Source organism: Psittacula echo (genome assembly GCF_963264785.1).
Source record: "Psittacula echo genome assembly, chromosome: 14".
NCBI classification, from domain to species: domain Eukaryota; kingdom Metazoa; phylum Chordata; class Aves; order Psittaciformes; family Psittacidae; genus Psittacula; species Psittacula echo.
The window spans coordinates 11196849-11213975 of record NC_137750.1 but is presented as its reverse complement, the minus strand read 5'-3'; the positions used below and the strand labels follow the sequence as shown (position 1 = coordinate 11213975).

At 43.5% G+C, this 17127-nt stretch overlaps 1 protein-coding gene across 3 annotated transcripts; it reads left to right on the top strand.

Annotated features, from left to right (window-relative positions):
- Positions 1-468: 468 nt before the first annotated feature.
- LOC308226921 (myosin heavy chain, skeletal muscle, adult-like) lies at positions 469-16804 on the top strand (the record flags this gene model as incomplete). Of its 3 annotated transcripts, none has more annotated exons than XM_080629073.1 (38): positions 469-675; positions 765-908; positions 1002-1158; positions 1709-1736; positions 1835-1946; positions 2042-2134; positions 2246-2309; positions 2400-2498; positions 2585-2688; positions 2770-2908; positions 3894-4012; positions 4124-4273; positions 4823-4993; positions 5790-6099; positions 6201-6271; positions 6864-6951; positions 7046-7163; positions 7422-7545; positions 7985-8121; positions 8217-8472; positions 9854-10096; positions 10202-10378; positions 10461-10606; positions 10693-10783; positions 10872-11261; positions 11480-11606; positions 12028-12146; positions 12416-12612; positions 13032-13215; positions 13302-13467; positions 13640-13764; positions 13943-14251; positions 14352-14555; positions 14823-14948; positions 15030-15200; positions 15287-15391; positions 15527-15622; positions 16652-16804. In XM_080629073.1, the coding sequence occupies 38 exons, from the start codon at positions 469-471 to the stop codon at positions 16802-16804; spliced, it is 5820 nt and encodes a 1939-aa protein (XP_080485199.1). The 3 variants fall into 3 exon arrangements, with proteins under 3 accessions (XP_080485199.1, XP_080485200.1, XP_080485198.1); XM_080629074.1 differs by having other exon boundaries at positions 5790-6103; positions 6208-6271; XM_080629072.1 differs by having other exon boundaries at positions 5790-6110; positions 6203-6271.
- Between the last annotated feature and the right edge of the window lie 323 nt (positions 16805-17127).

Below are 17127 nucleotides of genomic sequence, written 5' to 3'. Positions count from 1 at the left end.
GCTCTCCTAAATGTTTGAAGACCTAGATTCATCAATGAAAACCTCTTATTTTCTAATTTGACCTAAAAATGAAGTCTCTAGATAGCTCATGTTAGATGTTCCAAATAGTCAGAGTATAAAAAGAGACCAAGGCATAGGATATGAATTTTTTCCCAGTCATACAGAGCAGACCTTAATAATCAGTGCCATAGTCATTGAATCATAGAATGGTTTAGGTGGGAAGGGACCTTCAAAGCTCATCTTGTCCAACCCCTCTTCAATGAGCAGGGACATCTTCAACTAGATCAGGTTGCCCAGAACCACATCCAGCCTGGCCTTAAATGTCTCCAGGGATGGCACAGCCACCATTTCTCGGGGCAATCTGTGCAAGTGTTTTACCATCCTCATTGTAAATAATTTTTTCCTCACTTCCATATTGTCCCTCCCCATTACAGTCCTCTGCTGTCCTGCCTTCACTAAAGTGCAGACATGGCCTCCGGAGATGCTGAGATGGCTGTCTTTGGGGAGGCAGCTCCTTATCTCCGAAAGTCAGAGAAGGAGAGAATTGCTGCCCAGAACAAGCCTTTTGATGCCAAAACATCGGTCTTTGTGGCCCACCCTAAAGAATCCTTTGTGAAAGGGACAGTCCAGAGCAAAGAATCGGGGAAGGTCACTGTCAAGACTGAAGGTGGAGAAGTGAGTAAGAAGCAAGGCTGAAGGACACCATTTAATTCCCACTCTCAGTTCTTAGCTGACATACATGCATCTCCTTCTTCCTCTGACAGACCCTGACTGTGAAGGATGATCAGATCTTTCCCATGAACCCTCCCAAGTATGATAAAATCGAGGACATGGCCATGATGACCCACCTCCATGAACCCGCTGTGCTGTACAACCTCAAAGAGCGTTACGCAGCCTGGATGATCTACGTAAGTACCAGCAGCAGTCTTCCTCTGGGTAGCTGGGAGGAACTGCTCTGCCAGGCTAAGTGGAAGCCAACGTGCTGTCTCCCTTCCCCACAGACCTACTCGGGTCTTTTCTGTGTCACCGTCAACCCCTACAAGTGGCTGCCGGTGTACAACCCGGAGGTGGTGTTGGCCTACCGAGGCAAGAAGCGCCAGGAGGCCCCTCCACACATCTTCTCCATCTCTGATAATGCCTATCAGTTCATGCTGACTGGTGAGTGCTTGATTTCCTACAGCAGTCTAGGCCAAAACTCCCACTGACCTCACTGGGGCATGTGACAAGCCAGCTAAAACCACCTCTGAGCTGTATGACTGAGGGCTTGAGCAAGTTATGCAGGAATTGATTTCAAGTGAAACTGTCCTAGAAAAAAGCCTGGACTCAGCACTGTGTATTATTTACACTTTATTGTATGAAATTCTTCACTCTGCCACTGAGGAAATAGTACTTGACTCAGCTTACTATATTGTTTTCACTGTTAGGAAAGAAAAAGTTGTTGTTCTATGTATCCCACTATTTCTAACAAAGCATTCTAATTCCTGATGAGAACTGAAGGCGAGTGGGTGCACAGCTTGTTCTGGGTCTACGTGCCTATGACAGCCCTATGCATCATTTTTGGCTTGTAGTACTGCTGGAACCTAGAAGGGAACTGGGTACCTTTTGACTTTCTGATGAAGCCCCAAGTTATATGTTTACTCCTTTACTCCTCTTTCAGCTCAGTGTTACACAGGCCAACTGCTAATCTTTCTTTCTGCCTCCTTCACAGATCGTGAGAACCAGTCGATCCTGATCACGTACGTACACTCCCTGCTCTGGCCCCTGCGGGGCTACCCAGTGCCAAGGGACCTCTTGCCTGACCGTACACTCTCTGCTTCTCTCTTTGGTTGCACAGCGGAGAATCCGGAGCAGGGAAGACTGTGAACACAAAGCGTGTCATCCAGTACTTTGCAACAATTGCAGCGAGCGGGGAGAAGAAGAAGGAAGAGCAGTCAGGCAAAATGCAGGTAAATTAATAGACACTGTGTTGAATTAATGCTTTCCTCTGTTTCTGATACGGTTTTTTTTGGAAGGATAACCAGCAATAATTATCATTCTGCAGGGAACGCTTGAGGATCAAATCATCAGCGCCAACCCACTGCTGGAGGCCTTTGGAAATGCCAAGACTGTGAGGAACGACAACTCCTCACGCTTTGTAAGTTGTTGCTTTGGACAAAATCCCTCCTCATCATAACAGTAGTGATGGGCTAGTGGTGATGACAATGAAAAGCATTTTGGCTGAAATGCTGCTGTTTCTTCTTAACAGGGCAAATTCATCAGAATCCATTTTGGGGCCACAGGCAAACTGGCTTCTGCTGACATTGAAACTTGTAAGACGCTCTCCTGGCCTGATACCTTTCCTTCCTATATTCCCACCTGTAAGTGTAGTCTTCTGCTAACTCTGTTCTACCATCTGCCAGATCTACTGGAGAAGTCCAGAGTCACTTTCCAGCTCAAGGCAGAAAGAAGCTATCACATATTCTATCAGGTCACGTCTAACAAGAAGCCGGAGCTAATTGGTAGGAGGCTTTGGAAGAAGAGCATTGAGCAACACTGAACTACATAAAAAAAATGAAATTTAACCCATGAACCCATTTGCTTTCAGAAATGCTCCTCATTACCACCAACCCATATGACTTCCCTTTTGTGAGTCAAGGTGAGATCACTGTTCCCAGCATTGATGACAAGGAGGAGCTGATGGCTACAGATGTAAGTTACTTACAAAGCAGGTCAACAGATACAGGTCATGTATCACACAATATGCAAATACTTTGCTGATTGTATTACCAGAGTGCCATTGACATCCTGGGCTTCAGTGCTGATGAGAAGACAGCCATCTACAAGCTGACAGGGGCTGTCATGCACTATGGAAACTTGAAGTTCAAGCAGAAACCAAGAGAGGAGCAGGCAGAGCCTGATGGCACTGAAGGTATTATCAAGCTCAATAATTACCCCTTCTGTAAGCTACTATACAACAGCAAAGCTGTTCTTTGTTGGACTTTAGGATCCTAAGGAAAACAGTAAGTCAGAAAAAACTCCTGTCTCTTGTCTTCTTAATACATCAAGCTCCCTGATCTCAGGATTTTTATATCTTATGCTGTGAAAAATTAGTACTTTAAAGTGTCCTTTATACACTTCCAGGAAGTCAAGAGCAATGGGTGCCCTTCCTGTATCATTATTAGTCATATCTGTGTTAGAATATGGCTTGCAATTGTAGAAGAGCCAAGTGGTTCAGCTTTAAAAGGATAGGGGACCATGTTCCCATTCACACTCACCTGTCAGACACTCGGAGGACTCTGGTGTGAGAAGTGCATTTGATTACTTTCCTTTGTTGGTGCAGGACCTACGACCCATTTCTCCAGTTTTCTGAGCAATAGCTCCTGTTGTTATAGGACAAGGCAGAAAGCGGGAAGTCCTGTAGGTAAAAGGATGAAACCCAGTGAGTTTTACCAAACATCAGAAACCAAAGCTCAGAAAGGGTGGTAAACTCTGGATCTGAAGGTGAACAGATACTGTACCTGTGTTCCACCCTAAATACTGGGTTGTTTGATCACCTGAATGTTGATCAGTACCTGGCTGATGGCACTGCAGCTCAGGAGATACACATGTACTTATAGATATGCAGACTGGCAACCCACAGCTTTCAGTTTTGTGCCAGGAGAGTTTTGAAAATACCATTACTTTTTACATGCTTCAGTGAAGATTTTTGAACATGAATTCGTTTAGAAAACCTCGATAAGCATTTTTAAGCTTTATATGCATTATGATGGCTTTGCTGTTACCAAGATTCCCTCCTCTATGAGAGTCTACTGAAAGATTTCAAAGAACAGAACCCTGAACCTGGCAGCTTTTAGGGAAGAGTCCAGGATTCAAAGTCTATGTGACACTAAATTCTTCCTTTTTCCTCTTTTTAGTTGCTGATAAGGCTGCCTACCTTATGGGTCTGAATTCAGCAGACATGCTTAAGGCACTCTGCTACCCCCGAGTCAAGGTGGGGAATGAATATGTGACCAAGGGTCAAACTGCACAGCAGGTAGGGAATGTGGTAACCTGGAACCATGTTTAGAATTAAGATCCTTTTGGTTCTCCTCTGGTCTGTAGGCATTTATTCTCCTCTAACTCCAGGTACTTATTTTTCTTATAGGTGCACAATGCTGTAGGTGCTCTGGCAAAAGCTGTCTATGAGAGAATGTTCTTGTGGATGGTTGTTCGTATCAACCAACAGCTGGATACAAAGCAGCCCAGACAGTACTTCATTGGTGTCCTGGACATTGCTGGCTTTGAGATCTTTGATGTAAGTAACAAAGATTAGGTAAGAGCTATTTGGAAGTGAACACTGGGTATTATGATCACTCTGAGACACATTTTTAAAGAATACATAATATCATCACATAACTATTTGCAGCTATTTGCCTTTTTTCTCATGAAATAAAAAATTATCTTTCAAAAGACTTGTCGTATTTCAGGTTGTACAAACTCAAAAGTATAGAATGGTCCAATAAGACAAATGTCTTGGTTAAAATGATGGAGCACAAGAGAATATAAGAACATGTATACCATGATAGGCCCAAGCTTGATTTTTTCCTCCCTGTAATTTGGTCCCAGATTATACAGGAAATATATTTTGTCATCACACATTTATCAATGGAAAAAAAAAATCCTTGTGGCCAATTATTTCGATGCATTTCTCCTTATGTTTCATTACATGGACATAAAGCAGACTGAAAAAAATTCACAGACTTGACAATGAAGCCAATATAACTGCATTCCTTACTTTTAAAGGATGAGGTTTTGCAATTATTGCTGCCTCATGAGTATATGGTTCTTTCCTATTTATTTCCAGTTCAACAGCTTTGAGCAGCTGTGCATCAACTTCACCAATGAGAAACTGCAACAGTTCTTCAACCACCACATGTTTGTGCTGGAGCAGGAGGAGTACAAGAAGGAAGGAATTGAATGGACATTCATTGACTTTGGGATGGACCTGGCTGCCTGCATTGAGCTCATTGAGAAGGTATCCTTCCTTTGAAATGCACTACGTGGGTAAATTCGATAATTACTTAGTGTCATATTTTCAAAGGGATCTTCTATGTTCATGTCCAAATATTCAGCTTTTGTTATTTAAAATACATTACCCTGCAGTTTATTTTTTTTCTGTGAAGCAAGACACGAAGGACGTTTCACACAGCTTTGTGGCAGCAAGTCTGTACTGATCTTCTTTCAAGTGCTAAAAGATTCTTAAACTCCCAGTAAGACTGGCAGTTTAACTTGTTCTTCCAAACAAGAACAAGTTTAACTTGTTCTTCCGAAACAGTTAGAGTCCTTTCTTGCTACTGTGTCCACATTTCTTTTATACTGAGGAGCCAAGAACTGGGCACAGGACTCCAGATGGTTCTCATGAGAGGCGATTAGAGGCTGACCAGCTCCCTTGGCAACACTCTTAATGCAGCCCAGGATGAGTTGGCTGTCTTTGCCACAAGGGTGCGCTGTTGCCCCATGTTTAAGGGCAAGATGTCTTAAGACATCTGTGTGTGCTCTGATTCCCTCTGGATAAGAAGGTAGTGGTCTGATTCTTTAAAGCACGTTTTCATCACAAACTAAGTCACTTTCCATTAATCTTTATGATTCATTTGGGGTTATAGCATGTACATATCAATATGCTTAATCTCCCTTTCTAGCAGAAAATGTAATTGAATTATAATCCTTTCCAATGTGTATCTCAGTCTATGTTCTGCTACTCTGCCTAGTTGAAGGTCATTATTGCCCTGAAAACTAAATTACAGTCTGGCTCCTTTGTGCATTTCTTCCAGCCCATGGGCATCTTCTCCATCCTGGAAGAGGAGTGCATGTTCCCCAAGGCAACTGACACCTCTTTCAAGAACAAGCTCTATGACCAGCACCTGGGCAAGTCCAGCAATTTCCAGAAGCCAAAGCCTACTAAAGGAAAAGTTGAGGCTCACTTCTCCCTGATACACTATGCTGGCACAGTGGACTACAACATCACTGGCTGGCTTGAGAAGAACAAAGACCCTCTGAATGAAACAGTCATTGGGTTGTATCAGAAATCATCACTGAAAACATTGGCCTTACTCTTTGCCAACTATGGTGGAGCAGATGCAGGTTGGTCCTATGTTTTTACTTATGTACACCTTGAAAAAAGGAATCATGAAGGGCAAAAGCAAAAAATCTGAAACCTGTTTTATTTATTTTCAATTTTGCAGAGGCTAGTGCTGGCAAGAAAGGTGCCAAGAAGAAGGGTTCTTCCTTCCAGACTGTCTCAGCTCTTTTCCGAGTACGGTAGAGTTTTCAATGCTTTTTCCTAAGATGAGGGATAAGCTCACCATTTAAAATGGCTATTTATTATTTGTTCCACTATCCGTCTTGTTTAGACATGTTGGTGTATAGACATCATAATGTTTTGTCTGCTTAATTTATATACTCTGTGATGGTCTCTGGAGGCACCTGGTTCACTCCAGTAACTGCAGACAATAATAATTTATAAATAAGTATATAGATATTAATTACAAACCAAGACTGAGAATCATCTCACCTTATTCTCATCTACCTTACAAGATAAAAATATAAAAGCATGTTATTTTTGTTCCTTTTGCCTTCAGTTTGCCTTTCAGGAAAACAGGGAGGTTCTATGTAGTGTTCCATATGACCCATCTTGAATGCCTACTTGTTGTATGCCTGATTATTCAGAAGAACTTTATACATTAAGTTAATAGCAGCAGAGATCTGCGTAAAGTCAGAAAAACAGATGCAGGGGGCTTCAGGGTTCTGCAAGTTGATTTTTGTCTCATGATCTGATTTCACAGAGCTTGATGCTTATAGTGGAACTTACATTTGCTAATACAAACTTTTGTTAATGACTTTCCCAGGAGAATTTAAACAAGCTGATGACCAATCTGAGAAGCACCCACCCCCACTTTGTACGCTGCATCATCCCAAATGAAACAAAAACACCTGGTAAGATACTCACATATAGAAGGTTTTCAGTATGGTGCAGCTCTTCCCCACTGTATTACAGAACATAGCATATATTTCTGCTCTGAATTGCTAGGTGCCATGGAACATGAACTGGTGCTTCACCAGCTGCGGTGTAACGGCGTGCTGGAAGGCATCAGGATTTGCAGGAAGGGTTTTCCTAACAGAGTCCTGTATGCAGATTTTAAGCAAAGGTCAGACTTCTTCCCCTTACTAGATCATTTTGTCCATTTTGAGTAGCTTGTGAAATTAAAGTTTCACCGCTGGTGACTGAAGCCTTATCTAAAGTTTATGTTCACAACAGTTCTTAGACTCTTTCTGGGAGTGTACCAGCCAATTGGTCTCAATGGTGGACCTCAGTGGTGTATTCATAGTATCATAGAATCATTTAGGTTGGAAAAGACCCTTAAGATCATCGAGTCCAATGCAAGTCGTTCTGTTTTCTCCCCCAGATATAAAGTATTGAATGCAAGTGCTATCCCAGAGGGACAGTTCATTGACAGCAAGAAGGCTTGTGAGAAACTTCTTGGATCAATTGACATAGACCACACTCAATACAAATTTGGTCACACCAAGGTACAAGAACTGTTTGTTTTCATTTTTGGTTTGTGTGACTTGAGAATGATACTCAGATTCTCCAGGTAGCATGTGAAATGATCAAATAGTGTATTTAAAAGAAATCATCTAAGTACTTATTTACTCAACACTTGAATAATACTGAAATTCATTACCATAGGATTATTTAATTAAGGGATAATTAAGATTCCTAATTTAAGACAAAGTTGTAGAGTGAAAGAATCAAGGGTTAATAAAAACAAAAGCAAAATGTCTGGCTATTATAATTTGTCAACTGCAGGTAACTGGATACTTGGAAATACAAGAGAATCTGTCACTACATAGCTTTTTTGTGCTTTTGCTCTTAACTTCCCATATTATCTGCCATGGAGAATAGGGTACTGGGCTACACTGAATAACAAGCACATACACTGCACCTATTTTCTTGTTCTTACCAAAGGTGTTCTTCAAAGCCGGGCTTGTAGGCCTCTTGGAAGAGATGAGGGATGAGAAGCTGGCACAGCTCATCACCCGCACACAAGCCAGGTGCAGGGGCTACCTGAGTAGAGTGGCGTACCAGAAAATGGTGGAAAGAAGGTAGACATTCCTCATCTTCAAATTTGGTTCACTGTATATGGCTTATTAGGTCATCATGGTCTAAATACTTCATATTACTTTGACTTACCTTCCAGAGAGTCCATCTTCTGCATCCAGTACAATATTCGTGCATTCATGAATGTGAAGCACTGGCCTTGGATGAAGCTGTTCTTCAAGATCAAGCCCTTGCTGAAGAGTGCAGAATCTGAGAAGGAGATGGCCAACATGAAACAAGAGTTTGAGAAAACCAAGGAAGAACTTGCAAAGTCTGAGGCAAAGAGGAAGGAGCTGGAGGAGAAAATGGTGAAACTGATGCAGGAGAAAAATGACCTGCAGCTCCAAGTACAGGCTGTGAGTACTACCAGTGTGCCTCATCCTAAGTGCATTGTGACTAGCAGGCTGTTATTTAGAGCTACGTTTTCAAAAGACTCATAGAAATTACAACTTAATTAAATTCAATTGTATTTCATTAAGTGGTGCTCTTAAACATATAACTAGCTTCAGTAAGGACTCAGAAGGCTGCAGTTAATATAATACATGGTGAGATTTTTCTGAGGTCTCTATCATTTACATTCAGTTAAACTGCATTAGAGCAAACAGGAAACATTTACATTTATTATATAATGTTCTAGGATTTTTTTCCTACATCTCCAAAATTGAGTATAACTATCCGTATGCAAACCTGATTAGGAATTCTTAGGACAACTTAAAAGGACATCTATTTCACATGTTTATCCTCCAAGATAACTTGTTTCTTACCAGTGTAGGTGGTGGCAGATGTTACAAACATTACTATGTTGTAATACTGAACTAACTGAGAGGAAATGGAATTTAATATTCTCACTTGCTCTCCTAAATCATTCAGTATCATTACATAAAATTATGTGCTACATCTGCAGTGTTGTCATACTGTGCCTTCTAAATTAAATCATTCACAGAATAGAAAAATCTGTATCTTCAAAGTAACACTATGCACCATATGTGGCATATAGGAATATTTATATGGCTCACTTTTTAAAGTATCTTGAACTGTAAAAAGATGAAAAAATCCACTTGCTGCTAAGAATACCTTTCTTTCTTTCATATTATTTCTGGTAGACTGAGTATTGAGACAAAGTATAACAAATAACCCAGGACATCTGTTGCAAAAAAAAGCCTAGAGACAAATTTCCCAGCAACTCTTTTTCTTCTTAGGCAATGAGAGTCTTGCATAGAAAAGCCAACTCTGTTAGATGAGTATTTTTGGGCCATGGTGATGAAAATCTAAATCAGAAATGGTTGTTCCAGAAAAACAGTAGGGTGAAAAATACAGGGAGAAATACAAGAATCATGTAAGTGTAATTGTGACTTTGGTATTTATATGCAGCTTGGAGTATGGTTATGACTTGGCAGTCCATAAATGTGGGAGATATTCCTATGGTTAAACCCAAATTTCTGTACTTTGTTCTAATGTTTGATATTATGAGATAATGTTGGATCCAGTACCTTGCAGAAATATGTAAATACATGGGTCTTTATGTAGACCGAAAACAATTTTATTCAGTTTTAGCTTTCAAAATTGGTTGTTTCAAAGCTAACAATATGCAATCAATTCTGTATTATATTTCATTCTGTTGGAACAGAACCCAGACTTTTAATGACAAATTTGCTATACAGGACGTTGAACTATGAAGGTAAGCACTTCAATATTGCCTCAAAAAATGTATCCCTAAAAATGCTATTTTCCTACTAGGAAGCTGATGCTTTGGCTGATGCTGAGGAAAGATGTGACCAACTCATCAAAACCAAAATCCAGTTGGAAGCAAAAGTTAAAGAGGTGACTGAAAGGGCTGAGGATGAGGAGGAAATAAATGCTGAGTTGACAGCCAAGAAGAGGAAACTGGAGGATGAATGCTCAGAGTTGAAGAAAGATATTGATGACCTTGAGTTAACACTGGCCAAGGTTGAAAAGGAAAAACATGCCACTGAAAACAAGGTATGAGGCAGAAGATGTCACTGTCATTCCAGAGAAGATGGTTTTTATAAGCAATAAAGTTTTAAACAACATTTTTGATCTACACTTGTTCCCTTCATATCAAAGGTGAAAAACCTCACAGAAGAGATGGCAGCCCTGGACGAGACCATTGTCAAGCTGACAAAAGAGAAGAAAGCCCTCCAAGAGGCTCATCAGCAGACACTGGATGACCTGCAGGCAGAAGAGGACAAAGTCAATACGCTGACCAAAGCTAAAATCAAGCTGGAGCAGCAAGTGGATGACGTAAGCACACAAGCATACAGCAAGAACAGGACAGGTATGGAGTTAGAACTGTCTGGTTCATTGGTGGTCTTGTTTGTTTTAGCTGGAAGGATCCCTGGAGCAAGAGAAGAAACTGCGCATGGACCTTGAGAGAGCCAAGAGGAAACTCGAAGGAGACCTGAAGCTGGCCCATGACAGTATCATGGATTTAGAAAATGATAAGCAGCAGCTGGATGAGAAACTGAAGAAGTAAGTGTGGTGTGGAGCATGTGAGTGCTGGGCTGCTGTGCTTGTCTTTTTTCTTTCAGCTCTAACATGGTTTTCTTTTCCCAAAGGAAAGACTTTGAAATCAGCCAGATCCAGAGCAGAATCGAGGATGAGCAGCTTCTGGGCATCCAGTTGCAGAAGAAGATCAAGGAGCTGCAGGCAAGTCTCTGTTCTTTCCCCTTCCACATCCATCCTCAGGTCAGGTAAGAGGAGGGCACGGATGCGAATGGTCCCCGATGTTCCCCAGGCTCGTATTGAGGAACTGGAGGAGGAAATTGAGGCAGAGCGAACCTCTCGAGCAAAAGCAGAGAAGCATCGGTCTGACCTCTCGAGGGAGCTGGAGGAGATCAGCGAGCGCCTGGAAGAAGCAGGAGGGGCTACAGCAGCTCAGATCGAGATGAACAAGAAGCGTGAGGCCGAGTTCCAGAAGATGCGTCGTGACCTCGAAGAGGCCACGCTGCAGCACGAAGCCACGGCTGCTGCCCTGCGCAAGAAGCACGCGGACAGCACCGCTGAGCTTGGGGAGCAGATCGACAACCTGCAGCGAGTGAAGCAGAAGCTGGAGAAGGAGAAGAGTGAGCTGAAGATGGAGATTGACGACCTGGCCAGTAACATGGAGTCCGTCTCCAAAGCCAAGGTACACAAATACTTTGTCTCAGGAAAGCAATGTAATATTTGTGTTTAATTTTATTTAACTATTGTCAGGTTTAATATAACTATTTTCTCCAAATCTAATGCATAGAACTGTGTGCAATGCGCAGATATATAAACTGCATCTCTGGACACACTTTCCTGTTGTAACAAAGTCAGAATTGAGGTATTAACTCTATTTTCTTATGTGTGATTGGCACCTAGGCAAATCTTGAGAAGATGTGCCGCACTCTGGAAGACCAACTAAGTGAATATAAAACAAAGGAGGAGCAGAATCAGCGCATGATTAGTGATCTCAGTGCTCAAAGAGCTCGTTTGCAGACAGAATCTGGTATGGCACTTCCTCCTCTGGTTTGGAAATGAGGTAGAAACTTGGAGAAGTTAGGCAGAAGTGGCAAATCACTGCCTGGGAAGAGCTGGGTATGGCTCGGGAGGTGGGGAGCAATCGTATTGGGCATCACTTGGGATTATTGTTTGGCTTTATTTTTTTTTTAATTGTACTTTTCTTTTTGTTATCCCATTCTTATTACTATTATTATTTCCTTAATGTTAACTATTAAACTGTTCTTATCTTAACCCACGGGTTTTACCTTTTTTCCAATTCTCTTCCCCATCCCGCTGGAAAGAGTGAGCAAGAGGCTGGAGGCTCTGTGGTACTTAGTTGCCAACTGAGGTTAAACCACGATACGGGACAACCCTGCAGCTGACTCTTTTGGCTGTTAAAATAGCTTCTTAATTACAAACTTTTCCAGGTGAATATTCACGCCAGGTGGAGGAAAAAGATGCTTTAATTTCTCAGCTGTCTAGAGGGAAACAGGCTTTCACCCAGCAGATTGAAGAATTGAAGCGGCAACTAGAGGAAGAGATAAAGGTGAAGCTATTTAATGTTAGATGTGAAACACTTTGCATCACGCAGTTTTTGTTTGTTGTTCATGAGTTCAAAAGTGGATCCCATTAAGTCATGCAATCGAGATCCTGTCAGTGCAGGATTCCCAGCTTTTTTGCAGTATGTCAGACCTTGGCTTATAAAAGCAGTGAGTTAATCACAGCTTCTTTGGGATATGTTCCAGAGTCTAAGTATCACTAAGTGAAAAATTCCCAGGTTACCTTTATTCCTTACAGTAATCATTTTATCTCCAGGCCAAGAATGCACTGGCCCATGCCTTGCAGTCTGCTCGCCATGACTGTGACTTGCTCCGGGAACAATATGAGGAGGAGCAGGAAGCCAAAGGGGAGCTGCAGCGTGCCCTGTCCAAGGCCAACAGCGAAGTGGCCCAGTGGAGAACCAAATATGAGACAGACGCTATTCAGCGCACGGAGGAGCTGGAGGAGGCCAAGTACGTGGGAAAGCTGGGCAAGGCTGGAAGAGATTGAGAATAGAAATTTCAGGAGACCACTGTGATATTGTCAAGAAGAAGTCAATGCTCTGCTTTGGGATGGGGTGGCAGGAAGTGAGAGAATATAACCAAGAGCAGGTATGCATGGGGGAAGAGCAGAAGCAGCGAAGTTCTTCAGATGCAGAATAGCAGAGACATGCTAGTGTGAGTATCAGAGTGAATAGCACAGCATGAATTCCTTCAGCCCTGGATTCAAACATAGAAATACAGTGGCTGGCTGGGAGACATTGTACATCTCTGTGTAGATGAGGATCACACGCAACCAAGTGGCATATGGTGCTCCTCTGAAAAACATACTGACTGCGCAACACAGGCTCCTGTTTGCTTCCTCACCTGGCCCTGTGCTTACCACCTTCCAGGAAGAAGCTGGCACAGCGCCTGCAAGATGCAGAGGAACATGTTGAAGCTGTCAATGCCAAATGTGCCTCTCTGGAAAAGACAAAGCAGAGGCTGCAGAATGAAGTGGAGGACCTGATGATTGACGTGGAGAGATCAAATGCTGCCTGTGCAGCTCTGGATAAGAAGCAGAAGAACTTTGACAAGGTTTTTTGGGCTCCAGACTGGGGAATCATGGACAGAGCATCCCCTCCTGATTGTCAAAACCGTACTGACATCGTGTTTATTTTCAGATCCTGGCAGAATGGAAGCAGAAGTATGAGGAAACACAGGCTGAGCTGGAAGCCTCCCAGAAGGAGGCCCGCTCTCTCAGCACGGAGCTGTTTAAGATGAAGAATGCCTATGAGGAGTCCTTGGACCACCTGGAAACTCTGAAGCGCGAGAACAAGAACTTGCAGCGTAAGTCCCTGGCCCTCTGCTCCTGGCAGGGCTTTCTCAGCACCCACCAGTACCTGCTGCTTCACATGGGTCTGTGCCTGCAGGTGGGCAAAGATGCCTGTCACGTTGGTGTGTGAGGGCCCTTCCCATTCTGCTCTGTGGCCAACCATGCCATTGGTCCTTGTTCCTACAGAGGAGATTTCTGACCTCACGGAGCAGATTGCCGAGGGAGGAAAAGCAATTCATGAGCTGGAGAAAATCAAGAAGCAGATTGAGCAGGAGAAATCTGAAATCCAGGCTGCCTTGGAGGAAGCTGAGGTAAATGCCAATAATCACTGGTTTTTGCACTAAAAATATGAGCAATGAGCAAATATGGCTAAAAATTGCCTGGTGATCCTCTGTTCTGGCGGGGCATTCAGCTGACATTTCCTAAAATATTCTGTAATTACCTAGAAAGCTATATCAACATCACAAATGTTTGCATCCGCTTTTCCAGGCCTCCCTAGAACACGAGGAAGGGAAGATCCTGCGCCTCCAACTTGAGCTCAACCAGGTCAAAGCTGAGATTGACAGGAAGGTAGCAGAGAAAGATGAAGAGATCGACCAGATGAAAAGAAATCACCTCAGGATAGTGGAGTCCTTGCAGAGCACCCTAGATGCTGAGATCAGAAGCAGGAATGAAGCCCTGCGGCTGAAGAAGAAGATGGAGGGAGACCTGAATGAAATGGAGATCCAGCTCAGCCATGCCAACCGTGTGGCTGCTGAGGCACAGAAGAACCTGAGAAACACACAGGGAGTGCTCAAGGTTCGTTCAGCAAAGCTACAGAAAGAGATACGACATCTCTGATGTTTTTAACACCCAAGCTTGCACTGCCACCTTGTAATTTCTGTTGCCTCTTTTACAGGATACACAGATACACTTGGACGATGCTCTGAGGACACAGGAGGACCTGAAGGAGCAGGTGGCCATGGTGGAGCGCAGAGCAAACCTGTTGCAGGCTGAAATTGAGGAGCTACGGGCATCTCTGGAGCAGACGGAGCGGTCCAGGAAATTGGCTGAGCAGGAGCTTCTGGATGCCACTGAACGTGTGCAGCTCCTCCATACCCAGGTCAGGGCGTGTGGTGCAAACCAGTTGTGTTGACAGCTACCAAACACAGAGTGCTGCTATATACCAGAGGATAGGGAATACTGGAATGGGCTATTTACTGCTGTTCACAGCTGTCACTTGAGGCCACCACTGGCATTTTTTAAACAACCATTTTACAAACAATTCCAGATTTTGAACTGCAGACTTGAAGAGTAAAGACTTGGCTGCTGCTGTAGGTTTCATATTGCAGGCTTTACTATAAAAATCTTGCCATTTCTCTTTGCACAGAACACCAGTTTGATCAACACCAAGAAGAAGCTGGAAGCAGACATTGCCCAAATTCAGGGTGAGATGGAGGATACCATCCAGGAAGCCCGCAATGCTGAGGAGAAGGCCAAGAAGGCCATCACAGATGTGAGTAGGGGCTCCTTTCATTGCTCAAAAATAAGCGTTACCTCCAACCCCAAAATGGCTTTGACCCTTTGCTCTCCTCAGGCGGCCATGATGGCAGAAGAGCTGAAGAAGGAGCAGGACACCAGTGCCCACCTGGAGAGGATGAAGAAGAACCTGGACCAGACGGTAAAGGACCTGCAGCTCCGTCTGGATGAGGCTGAGCAGTTGGCACTGAAAGGAGGCAAGAAGCAAATCCAGAAGCTGGAGGCCAGAGTGCGTAGGCCTGGTGTTTGTGCAAGAGTGAGCATGTCCCTTGGAGAGATAGCAGGGAAGCTCCAAAGATGGGCTTGTGATTGCAGGTGCGGGAGCTGGAAGGGGAGGTTGATGCTGAGCAGAAGCGCAGTGCTGAAGCCGTGAAGGGTATGCGCAAGTATGAGAGAAGGGTGAAGGAGCTGACCTACCAGGTAAGTCAGGGGGTCTCCTTGGGCTCACACACACTCTTGCAGGAAGTAAAAATTTTTGCACCTGATTGCCGTGGGGAATTGCTAACTCAAGTGGTAGGGAAACCAATTCACTCCCCTGTTTTCCAAACCTTTTAGTCTGAGGAAGACCGGAAGAATATTCTCAGGCTCCAGGATCTGGTGGACAAGCTTCAAATGAAGGTGAAATCCTACAAGAGACAATCTGAAGAGGCTGTAAGTATCACTCTCAGTCCATGGCAAGAAACACTTTCTAACTGGGTAGAATGGTCATTGAGGAGATGAATATAGGAAACTTGGAAAGTGTCCCTGGTCAATAATAGAGTTCTTCAGGTTCTGTGAAGTGCTTATACAATAGCTTAGCCTTTGAGAATGAAATCAATAAGCAAACCAGAAGGCTAATTGTTTTTTTTGCATTAGAACTAAAGCAGATTTGAAATTCATATAAGTAACTTTACAAAAGATGCCTGTGACCCTGGAGTTTGGAGAAGCTTGCTAGTTACTAAAAAGCAAAGGACTTGCCAAAACTCTAGAGTTCTGTGCCTAGGACTACTATGCCTAGGAAGTTTGCATAAGAAATCCTGTCATTCACTGTATGCTCATCTGCCACAGGGGATGCCACATTTTGTATATGCCCAGAGCAATTTCAGCAGGTAGAGAAGGTGTCTGAAGTATGCCCATAAACCATATTGAGCACTACATTTAGAATTATGCAAGGAGCCTTTGCCCTTTTCTCAGCATGCAGTCATCAGGGATGACCTGAGGGAAGCTCTGCAGCCCCTGAATTTGAATGTCTCAGCATTGCTTCTTTGCTGTTGCAAACCGTCAACTACAGATAAGGGTTTCTGCACTCATAGGGACACTGAGGCAATTTATGAGATACTGAGGAGATATCAGGAGCTCAATGTCCCTTACACATTTTTAGCACTATCTGAGGGTCCACAGAGGTACATGAACATTTAATTTCAGAGCTAACAAAATCTGATTTCCAGCTGCCTAGTTCGTTCCCTTCTCACACTGCAGAGCAGAATTCTGATAAAGCGTGTTGTGCTCAGTCTACAATGTATCTGCTAAAAAGGGGAAGATAAGGAAGTCTGTGTGAGGCTTACGTGTAAGCAGTGTGGGTGGGAAATGGAGATTTGTGCCTTCCCTCAGCAAAGACCCGCAGTCCCACAAGGCTGAGGGGTAGAAGGAGTAAAACCCCTGCCCTGGGCTCCTGACCACCAACTCCCTCTCCCTGCACAGGAGGAGCTGTCCAATGTCAACCTCTCCAAGTTCCGCAAGATCCAGCATGAGCTGGAGGAAGCTGAGGAGCGGGCTGACATTGCAGAGTCCCAGGTCAACAAGCTCCGAGCCAAGAGCCGGGATTTCCACAGGAGGATAGAAGAGGAAGAGTGAGGCTGTCATGAGGCAGCAAAGTGACCTGAGGGCTGCACAAAATGTGAACCTCTCGGTTGCTTTCTTCTGCAATGAGTCTTTGTACCCCCCCTAATGTCTAGAGAATAAAGACCGTAGATTCCTCTGCATGCACACTATAAATGGTGCCGCCTTTGTTTTCATTTCTGTTTTTCTGATCAAGCTTGGGATACTGCATTGCAGAACAAGTTTTCTCACTTTTCCTGGATTGGGGAAGGGAGAAGGTAATGCAAACTCTGCGTTAAGAACCCACAAACTTAGAGGCTGTCCATTCCTGTGAAGGCTGCTGGTAGTCCAGCCTGTTC